General features: G+C 43.7%; 1 protein-coding gene and 2 non-coding genes across 3 annotated transcripts in view; 2 read left to right on the top strand and 1 right to left on the bottom strand.

The window, feature by feature from the left end:
• lmf1 (lipase maturation factor 1) overlaps positions 1-6,582 on the top strand; it is a gene marked incomplete at its 5' end in the record, with an annotated part of 15,785 nt that extends 9,203 nt beyond the window's left edge. Inside the window, 4 exon segments of the mRNA XM_014027172.1 lie at positions 589-742; positions 3,214-3,397; positions 4,131-4,243; positions 6,135-6,582. Coding sequence (XP_013882626.1) covers positions 589-742; positions 3,214-3,397; positions 4,131-4,243; positions 6,135-6,312 — 629 coding nt within the window.
• Positions 6,583-9,041: 2,459 nt separating this feature from the next.
• On the bottom strand, positions 9,042-9,113 carry trnak-uuu (transfer RNA lysine (anticodon UUU)). The gene has a single exon. It is a non-coding gene; the product is annotated as a tRNA-Lys (tRNA).
• A 266-nt stretch (positions 9,114-9,379) lies between these two features.
• On the top strand, positions 9,380-9,453 carry trnan-guu (transfer RNA asparagine (anticodon GUU)). The gene has a single exon. It is a non-coding gene; the product is annotated as a tRNA-Asn (tRNA).
• The last annotated feature ends 1,542 nt before the right edge of the window (positions 9,454-10,995 follow it).

Genomic DNA, 10,995 nt, shown 5'->3' with positions numbered 1-10,995 from the left:
ACCAGTAGAAACAGACGGTTGTTGATCACGTGACTCCTGTGATGTGAAAAAAGTGTTTCCATTGCAGTTTTGTGAAAAACACCAATTTCGATACGGCCGAAATAACACCTCATCCTAGCACAAAAACATTTTGTCGAAAAACAATTTTTTTTATTTGAAATTGACGTGTTTCCAAATAATTTACCAAATGCCTATCACAGCTTGTTTTGTGTTAAAATAAGTCTTAAATTTTATGTCAGGTGGCATTAAAGAGGTCTTAAAAAGTCTTAAATGTAACTCACCTTAAGCTGTAGGAACTTTAACCTGAACTCAAATGTAATCACAATGAGAATTCATTTTATTTCTATTATTTTTAATGGGAACATTTGGTCAAAATACAAATGTAAACAGATAAATGAGCTGTTGGAACAGATTCAAAGTGTAATGGAGGTTCAGAAGCTTCTGACTGAGTGGAGACGTTCTGGAAACTTCCTCATGGAACCATTGGTCTGCTCCTCACTACTAACCTGAGGCTACAGGCTGCGGGGCCAGAGGGTCAAATACACCAGGGTTCCTCTGCAGATATAAGGATGTGTTTGTGTGTGGTAGGGATGCTGATGCGTCGGGTGCTGAACGTTTCTCTGGCTCTGCTCATTGGCTACCTGAGCCTTCCTGTGGTCCTGAACCTGCTGAGCTCCAGGCAGATGATGAACACGTCCTTCGACCCGCTGCGTCTCGTCAACACGTACGGAGCTTTTGGCAGGTAGAGTCAGGACGGAGCTGTTTCTATTGGTTCTACACCAGCAGGAGGTTTCTGGGGTCTCTTTTATAAAGGATTGCGTGGAAACCATACTAAAAGTGAACGTACGGCCAAAAGGCAGAAATGGCGTACGCCAAAAAAAATTCAGATTTATAAAACCGTGCGTACGCATGTTTCTGCGCATCTTTCCTTTATAAATCACAGCCGCACGTCAGAGTTTGCGCACGGTTAATGATTTTTATAAAAATCTCAGCTTCAAATTAATTTTCTCACAGAGCCTGGATGATAAAAACAATAAAAATTTAATTATATTAATCAGATAAAATTAAAAGTAAGTCCACCGCTCTTCTCCTCGTCCGGTCCCCCTCCTGCCTGCTCTGTTATCCGCGGCAGACCTCCCCCCCGCCCCGCGCACACACACATGATGCAGCCCCCACCACGCGTGACAAATACGGACTTTAAACATGAAGTTTTATAACATCCACACTGGTGAGGTGGATGCGCCCTGCATCCAGGGCCTCTGTGGGTCAGGGAGGGGTCTGTGGGTCAGGGAGGGGTCTGTGAGTCAGGGAGGGGTCTGTGGGTCAGGGATGGGGTCTGTGGGTCAGGGAGGGGTCTGTGGGTCAGGGAGGGGTCTGTGGGTCAGGGAGGAGGGGTCTGTGGGTCAGGGAGGGGTATGTGGGTCAGGGAGGAGGGGTCTGTGGGTCAGGGAGGGGTCTGTGGGTCAGGGAGGGGTCTGTGGGTCAGGGTCGTCTGAGGAGGAAGCAGATGAATGGAGTTGAGCACGGGAACTTTTATTTAAGATTTAAGTTTTTTTATTTCAAAGGTCCTCATGGCTCAGCAGCAGCAGCAGCAGCAGCAGCAGCAGCAGAAGCATAAATATTACTGTTAATAAATCTGATGATAAAGTTGAATAAAAATCTAAGTCTGATGAAGGTAAATTAAATATCTGACAGTGATCATTACACAGTGTGGCTCTAATTCCTCTCTTCACCATCTGTGTCACAGTTTCATGTCTCCAAAATGAGCGTAGCATGGGTCAGAGCTGTGAGGCACATTTTCACATCAAGTTTGGATTTTATAAATCACAACCTTGGCGTAAAAAGTGGCGTACGCAAGTTTCTGGGCTCAAATTGTGCGTACGCCAGTTTTATAAATCTGACCCCTGTTCTGTTTCTGTTCTGTTTCTGTTCTGGTTCTGTTCTGGTTCTGTGAACACACCACTGAAGCTTCATTATTCATCTAACAGATTCTCCCAGGAGTTTTGTGGCTTTTCTGTTAATTTAAGTCTTATTGGGCCTCATGCAAGAACCGTTCATACGAACAGATTCGTTCTTAAGTTGTGCGTACGAGTGATTTAGGAGAACTTATCATTCACCAATTTTCTCGTAAGATTTTTTTTCAGATATGAACAAAATTCACGAGTGGTCCAGACCTGTCGTATATTTTACCAGCAGTCAGTCTGCTGTTATCCAGACGGGTTTTCTTCACTAATAACTTTATATTTCATTAGTTTGAAGATATTTAGAGCAGCGGTGCATGACTGCTGTTCTGAAGAAATGAAAACTATGTAACACTGTTGTTTACACTTAAATGAAAAATATTTGACCAAAGAAAAACCGGAGCAGGACTAGAGAGAGATGAATGTTTTCATTTTCATTTCATTTATTGTTTATTTGAATAGGGACAAGTGTCAAGCATTAACAATACTCTACACTACAACATTTTTAGCCAGAGCTAATTTGCAATGTCCGTCCCTAGATGGGCTTTTAGCAACATGAAATAAAAGTATGAAATACAGTTAATAAAAACATCAAAATATTAAAACTCACTAAAAACTCATAAAACCAACTTAAAACGATTTTTATTTTTGTTTCTGTGACTGTATATGACCCACAGGAAACACGACATTAACATTTCATTCCTCGGCTTTAAAGCAGCTCCTGTAGTTCCACAGCTGACGCTGCTAAAAATGACAGATTTTCTTCTCTGGATCTCTGAGAGCAGAACTTCAGTCTCTGAACTTGTAAAGTTTTTCTTTTTACTTTGTGATGTCATTTATGAACAAACACTTCCTGGTATGTGGGGCAGGAAACGTTACCTTATTTGGTGTTTTTGGGGTGGTAATTATGTTAATCTCCTCTCCTCGTGCACGAGCAGCTGATACACATTCATCAGTTTACACTGCTCATTAAAACACTTTTCCTGAAGATAGAAGAGTTTGTTGAATCTGACTGAATGTTCGTACGAACCTTCATACGAACAAAAGTAAGAGAAATTTAGGAGAAGAATACGAACATGTTCTTGCATGAAGCCCAGTGTTTATAATCTGTGTCCTCCTCACTCGTCTTCATTCAGTCACTCAGTCTCCAACAGTCTGCTGACACCCGACACTCTTTAACATCTTTTTGAAGTGATGCTGAACGTCTCCTGGTGTTTAATCATCTTGTGCACCCCATCCTCCGTGTTTGCAGCATCACTAAGGAGCGGACAGAGGTCATCATCCAGGGCACTCTGAGCCCAGACCCCAAAGCCCCCGAGGCAGTGTGGGAGGAGTACCAGTTCAAGTGTAAACCAGGAGATGTGTTCAGGAGGCCCTGCCTCATCTCTCCGTACCACTACAGGCTGGACTGGCTCATGTGGTTCGCTGCTTTCCAGGTCGGCTCATTATTCTGAGCAGCATGTTGAGTCTTCTGTTGGCTCCTCCTCCTTCTGTTAGCTCCTCCTCCTCCTTCTGTTAGCCCCTCCTCCTTCTGTTAGCTCCACCCTCCTTCTGTTAGCTCCTCCTCTCCTTCTGTTAGCTCCTCCTCTCCTTCTGTTAGCTCCTCCTCCTCCTTATGTTAGCTCCACCCTCCTTCTGTTAGCTCCTCCTCCTCCTTCTGTTAGCTCTTTCTCCTCCTTCTGTTAGCTCCTCCTCCTCCTTCTGTTAGCTCTTTCTCCTCCTTCTGTTAGCTCCTTCTCCTTCTGTTAGCTCCTCCTCTCCTTCTGTTAGCTCCTCCTCCTCCTTATGTTAGCTCCACCCTCCTTCTGTTAGCTCCTCCTCCTCCTTTTAGCTCCACCCTCCTTCTGTTAGCTCCTCCTCCTCTTTCTGTTAGCTCTTCCTCCTCCTTCTGTTAGCTCCACCCTCCTCCTGTTAGCTCCTCCTCCTCTTTCTGTTAGCTCTTCCTCCTCCTTCTGTTAGCTCCACCCTCCTTCTGTTAGCTCCTCCTCCTCTCCTCAGCTGATAGTTTGTATAACTGTGTTTGTTCTGACCTACGAGCAGAGTGAGTGGGTGATCCACATGGCAGGACGTATTCTGTTAGCTCCACCCTCCTTCAGTTAGCTCCTCCCTCCTTCTGTTAGCTCCTCCTCCTCTCCTCAGCTGATAGTTTGTGTAACTGTGTTTGTTCAGACCTACGAGCAGAGTGAGTGGGTGATCCACATGGCAGGACGTCTTCTGGCCAACGACAGCACCATCCTGTCCCTGCTGGACCACAACCCTTTCCAGGGCAGAGACCCCCCCAGGTGAAGAGGGACCCTCAGCACCTCATTAAAACAGCTTCCTGTCAGATAGTATGGTCCTTCCTGCTGCGGTGCTGAAACATTTCATACCTGCACCTCCTGCTGGCTCCACTAGAGTCAAACTAAAAGAATCAAGTTCAACTAGAAGTGCAAACAAAGGATCGAATACAGTCATGGCCGAAAGTGTTGGCACCCCTGAATTCTTTCCAGAAAATTAAGTATTTCTCCCAGAAAATTATTGCAATTACACACATTTTGTTCTACACGTTTATTTCCTTTGTGTGTTTTGGAACAAAACAAAAAACGGAGGAAAAAAAGGCAAATTTGACATAATTTTAAACAAAACTCCAAAAATGGGCCGGACAAAATTATCGACACCCTCAACTTAATATTTGGTTGCACACCCTTTGGAAAAAATAACTGAAATCAATCACTTCCTATAACCATCAACAAGCTTCTTACACCTCTCAACTGGGGTTTTGGACCACACTTCTTTTACAAACTGCTCCAAGTCTCTCATATTTGAAGGGTGCCTTCTCCCAACAGCAACTTTAATATCTCTCCACAGGTGTTCAATGGGCTTTAGATCCGGACTCATTGCGGGCCACTTTAGAACTCTCCAGCGCTTTGTTTCCATCCATTTCTGGGTGCTTTTTGAAGTGTGTTTGGGGTCATTGTCCTGCTGGAAGACCCATGACCTAGGACACAAACCCAGCTTTCTGACACTGGGCCCTACATTGTGACCCAAAATCCTTTGGTAATCTTCAGATTTCATGATGCCTCGCACATAGTCAAAGCACCCAGTTCCAGAGGCAGCAAAACAACCCCAAAACATCTTTGAACCTCCACCATATTTGACTGTAGGTACTGTGTTCTTTTCTTTGTAGGCCTCATTTCATTTTCAGTAAACAGTAGAATGATGTGCTTTACCAAAAAGCTTGATCTCATCTGTCCACAAGATGTTTTCCCAGAAGGATTTTGGCTGACTTACAAACCTTTTGGCAAACTGCAGTCTAGCTTTTTTATGTTTCAGTGACAGCAGTGGGGTCCTCCTGGGTCTCCTGCCATAGAGTTTCATTTCATTCAAATGTCGAGGGAGAGTTTGAACTGACACTGAAGCACCCTGCGCCTGCAGGACAGCTTGAATTTCTTTGGAACTTGATTAAGGCTGCTTATCCACCATCCGGACTATCCTACGTTGCAACCTTTTATCAATTTTTCTCCTCCGTCCACGTCCAGGGAGGTTAGCTCCAGTGCCATGGGTTGTAAACTTCTTTATTATGTTGCGCACCGTGGACAAAGGAACATCAAGTTCTTAGATGAACTTGTAACCTTGAGATTGTTGATATTTTTCCATGATTTTAGTTCTCAAGTCCTCAGACAGTTCTTTTCTCCTCTTTCTGTTCTCCATGCTTAGTGTGGCACACACAGACACACAATGCAAAGATCGAGTCAACTTCTCTCCTTTTTATCTGGTTTCAGGTGTGATTTTTTAAATTTCCCACACCTGTTACTTATCACAGGTGAGTTTTAATGTGCATCACATGCTTGAAACAGAGTTTTTTACCCTCAATTTTGAAAAGGTGCCAATAATTTTGTCCGGCCCATTTCTGGAGTTTTATGTAAAATTATGTCAAATTTGCCTTTTTTTTCCCCTCTGTTTTTTGTTTTGTTCCAATACACACAAAGGAAATAAACGTGTAGAACAAAACATGTGTAATTGCAATAATTTTCTGGGAGAAATACTTCATTTTCTGGAAAGAATTCAGGGGTGCCAACACTTTCGCCCATGACTGTAAAAGTCATGCTTAGCAGAAGTCATTAGCAGCTTCTTGCAGTCATAATGAGAACGTCAAACTATGATTAAAGCTTTTTTTACTTTGTGTCTCTCCAGGTGGGTCAGAGGAGAACATTACAGGTACAAGTTCAGCCAGCCGGGCAGTTCCAGTGCAGCACAGGGCAGGTGGTGGCTGAGAAAACACATCGGGGCTTACTTTCCTGCTGTAGACCTGGAGGGACTCAGAGGCTACTTTCAGTCCAGGAACTGGCCCCACCCTCACAGGAAGCCATGAACTGGCCCCACCCTCACAGGAAGACATGAACTGGCCCCACCCTCACAGGAAGACATGAAGTCTAATGTGACCCTGTTCCAGTGAGCCAAGGTTTTCATGAACAACTGATGCTGATCCTCCATCATCCATGTACTGTACCTGGTGCTTCTGCTGTGAACAACTGTAAAACTGCTTTAATAAAGATCATCTGTAGAGGAACATCCTACCCTGTGGTTGACCTTTGACCTTTGTCAACCCTCCACTGTCCAAGAATAAAATGATCTAAAGAAACGTTTGCCCCAGAACTAAGTTTCTCTAAAAATAATTATTAATTAAACATTGTCTCTGTTTCTCTTCAAACTATCCATAACAAAATTATGTGTTATCTAGCATTTAGTAGTTCTCTAGCTTGCAGGTGCCAAGGACTGCTCCTCTCATGCACATGTGTATTATATACAATTAGGTCTGTGTATATTTGGACACTGACACAAATTTAGTGTTTTTACCTGTTTACTGAATCATATTAAAGTTATAGTTATATAATGTACATGGACATAAAGTCCAGACATCCAGCTTTCATTTGAGGGTACCCACATTAAAACTGGATGAAGAGTTTAGGAGTTTCAGTGGCAAAATGTACAGTTTGGTACATCCTGAGAAAGAACGAAAGGACTGGTGAACTGATCAATGTAAAAAGACCTGGGTGTCCACAGAAGACCACAGTGGTGGATGATGGCAGAATAATCTCCATGGTGAACAGAAAGCCCTTCACAACAGCCAACCAAGTGAACAACCCTCTGCAGGAGGTAGAAGTATCAACATCCAAATCTACCATAAAGACAAGACTGCATGAAAGTAAATCCAGAGGCTTCACTGCACGCTGCAAGACTATACAGGGTTAGGATATAAAGACTAATAAACATGAAGGGAAGTCAATGGAAGGTCCCCACAGGGTTCAAGAACAAAGTGTGTGTGTGCGTGTGTGAAAGAGGACTGTTAAAAGTGTAAAACTAAAACAACTTGTATTCTCTTCTAGCTGAGTTAAAGTTGAAACAGAAATGCTCTAAACTCACCTGCAGATTGATCTCATTCCCCTCCCTCCTGAGGGTTGTTGGGGTCTTTGTTGGCTTGGCTCATGGGCAGTTGTTTGTTCACACACAGTCTAATGAATTAGAATCAAACTATCTGGGATTACAATTACTGCTGTAAGTTTTAAAGCAGAAATGTGTCCGTTAAAAAAAAAACAAGATAGAACTCAACCATCGCTGATGTCCCCCATCACAGACGGACAGAGAGCATTTCTAAGACCCCCGCCTCAGTGACGGGACAATAAAACCAGAATACAGGCAGAAAAAACAAGAACAATGTTGAACAGAAAAGTGAAGGCTTTTACGTTTCCCTGCTTCAACACATTTGTTTTAAATGAATGAGTGATTAACAGGTTTCTGGAAAACCTGAAGACCTGCTGAAGAGCAGAAAAACCACTAAAACATGGTCTAACAGTGTTTCCCAAAGTTGGGGTCGGGACCCAAAGTGGGGTCCTGCAAAGATTTTCTGAATTATATTTTTGCCCTTGTTGTTACAAAGGAGTGAGGTTAGTACACTTAAAATGGATAAATTGTTACTATTGACCTGATACAAATGTTTATCATCCAAAAACAGTTGTGGGCACAGGTCTCTGCTACTGTTATTTTGTGGGTCAAAAGCTGAAAAGTTTGGGAACCACTGGTCAACAGGAGTCCTCTGGATTAACACAAATATAAAAGTGGAGGAACCTGATGTTGTTCTGGTGAGTTTCCAGTAGATGATGGTGTTCTCCAGGTACTGAGCAGACCCTGTAACCTGGCCAGCCATGGGCGGGGCTGACAGGGCCGGTCTCTGCTGAAACTTCTGAAAACTGTTTCTGGCTTCTGATGTTGAAATCTGACTACTTTGGGAGCTGCGCTAACTTTTTAAGACCTTTGTTTGGGGCGGAGTTAAGGTTTTCAATGATCCAATTAGAACACTACACAGTATCGCTAAAAAGTTTTTTAACAAATCAGATCTGTTGGAGGGAAAACTTTACTTCGAGACAAAAAAGAAGGAGACTTTTATCGTGCATCTGATTAAAGATGGGGAGAGAAGTTACAACATCTGTTTTGCCTCAGTAAAATAAGATTGTCACACTTTAATTATTAAAATTCAAGTCCTAAGTTTCTAAGGATAAATCATGAAATTAAACAAACATCTTCTGGAAAATATTTCACCAAAAAAAAAAAAAAAACAATACACTGCCATACTTCTTGAAATGTAACTTTGTGTATGAATGGTTAATTAAACAAAACGTAGTGGATCTTTTTAATGGCCTTTGGTCCTTTCTGTAAAGGAAAATGGATTAATCGGCATTTCCTGCATTAAGACATTAAAACAGAATTAAAACACAGAAAACATTTCTTTATCTTTTTTTCACATTTAATGAAGAATGTTGTCTTTGATCTTAGTCAAAGTGGAAGAGTCTGGTTACTGGGGCCAGAGATTTATGATCCTGTGGAGATAAGCAAACAGACAGTGCTTTTACGGTCACACAGAACTTGTGGGGGTTCAAGAATGTTGAAGTTGGCTGTGAGGAGTCAGGAAGTCTGGTTAAGAACAAAGCTGGGGTTTCCTCCCCCTCTGAGTGTTGTCATAGGAACAATTGAAATCTAATCAGAAATGATCAATTTTATGCAGGAAAGTCCTACACTTGCATTAGCCATAAGGGAACTGTGCATCGCCCAACATGGGACTTGAACCCATGACCCTGAGATTAAAAGTCTCATGCTCTACCAACTAGCTAGCTGGGCTCTGATAATCTTTGCAGACTGAAAGACAGATTTGGCACAAAGGAATCCTGCAACACAGCATCATCTTCCCTCATTAGTATAAGCATTTATCGCTACTCAGTAAGAAATGTCTCAAGTGCTTTAGGAAGTACAAAATCAGAATAACAGTGGATAGATACTAGGTATTTTTGGTAGCATGTGAATGAAATAAAGTCACTAAGTAAACACTGCTGACAATTGATGGGTACCTGACATGAGGCCACACCCACTTTTATGTTTGGCACACAGTCTCTGTGGCGCAATTGGTTAGCGGGTTCGGCTGTTAATTGAAAGGATGGTGGTTCAAGCCCACCCAGGGACACTGTCTTTGCTTTCCGCAAATGTCTCAAACCAAATGTTTGCTCAAGAATTGCCTTTCACAGAAATACATTCACAAGGTGCTGTATGTTCATTTACAGTATAAAAATGTTGGAAAGATAAAAATGAAACAGAAAACAAAATTAAACATAAGCAACGATAATTGAAACATCAAATCAAGATTATATATCTCATACATCCCATATAATACATGCCATTTGTCTACAACCAGCTCATCCGGGGGAACTCCAAGGCGTTCCCAGACCAGCTGAGGAACATGGTCCTTCCAGCGTGTACTGGGTCTTCCTCTGGGCCTCCTCCCAGTGGGACATGCCTGGAACACCTCACCAAGGAGGAGTCCAGGAGGCATCCCAACCAGATGAACCATCTCAACTGGCTCCTCTGGACATGGAGGAGCAGCGGCTCTACTCTGAGTCCCTCCTGGATGACTGAGCTTCTCACCCTATCTCTAAGGGAGAGCCCAGACACCCTGCGGAGGAAACTCATTTCAGCCACTTGTATTCTTGTTCTTTCAGTCACTACCCAAAGCTCGTGACCACAGATGAGGGTAGGAATGTAAACCGACAGCTTTGCCTTCTGGCTCAGCTCTCTCTTCACCATGACAGACCACTACAGCGCCTGCATCACTGCAGATAAAGCACAAATCCACCTGTCGATCTCCTGCTCCATTCTTCCCTCATTCGTGAACAAGACCCCGAGATGCTTAAACTCCTCCACTTGGGACAGGACCTCCTCCCCAACCTGGAGGCAGCACGCTACTGGCTTCTGGCTGAAGACCATGGTCTCGGATTTGGAGGCACTGATCCTCATCCCGGCTGCTTCACACTCGGCTGCGAACCGCTCCAGCGAGAGCTGGAGATCAGGATCTGATTAAGGCATCCTTGGCAGAGTCCAACTCTCACCGGAAATGAGTCTGACTTACTACCGGCAATGCGGACCAAGCTCTGGCACTGGTCATACAGGGACCTAACAGCCCGTATCAATGGGCCTGGTACCCCATACTCCTGGAGTACCCCCGCACTCCAGGAGTCCCCAAGGGACATGGTCGAACGCCTTCTCCAAGTCTACAAAACACATGTAGACTGGTTGAACTCCCATGCACCCTCCAGGATCCTGCTGAGGGTGTAGAGTTGGTCCGCTGGTCCACGACCAGGACGAAAACCACACTGCTCTTCCTGAATCTGAGATTCGTCTATCCTACGGACCCTCTTCTCCAGAACCCCCGGATAGACCTTGCCAGGGAGGCTCAGAAGTGTGATCCCCCTATAGTTGGAACACACTCTGCGGTCCCCCTTTTTAAACATGGGGACCACCATCCTTGTCTGCCAATCCAGGGGAACTGCCCCCGATGTCCACACGATATTGTAGAGTTGCGTCAACCAACACAACCCCACAACATCCGAAGCCTTAAGGAACTCCAGGTAAATCTCATCCACCCCCGGTCCCCTGCCACATAGAAGCTTTTTTTTTTTTTTTTAATAATAGGAGAAAAAGAAGAAAAAAGAAAAAAGTGAAATGCAATGAG

Source organism: Austrofundulus limnaeus, unplaced genomic scaffold (genome assembly GCF_001266775.1).
Source record: "Austrofundulus limnaeus strain Quisiro unplaced genomic scaffold, Austrofundulus_limnaeus-1.0 Scaffold620, whole genome shotgun sequence".
Lineage (NCBI taxonomy): Eukaryota > Metazoa > Chordata > Actinopteri > Cyprinodontiformes > Rivulidae > Austrofundulus > Austrofundulus limnaeus.
This window is presented reverse-complemented; position numbering and strand designations above follow the sequence as displayed.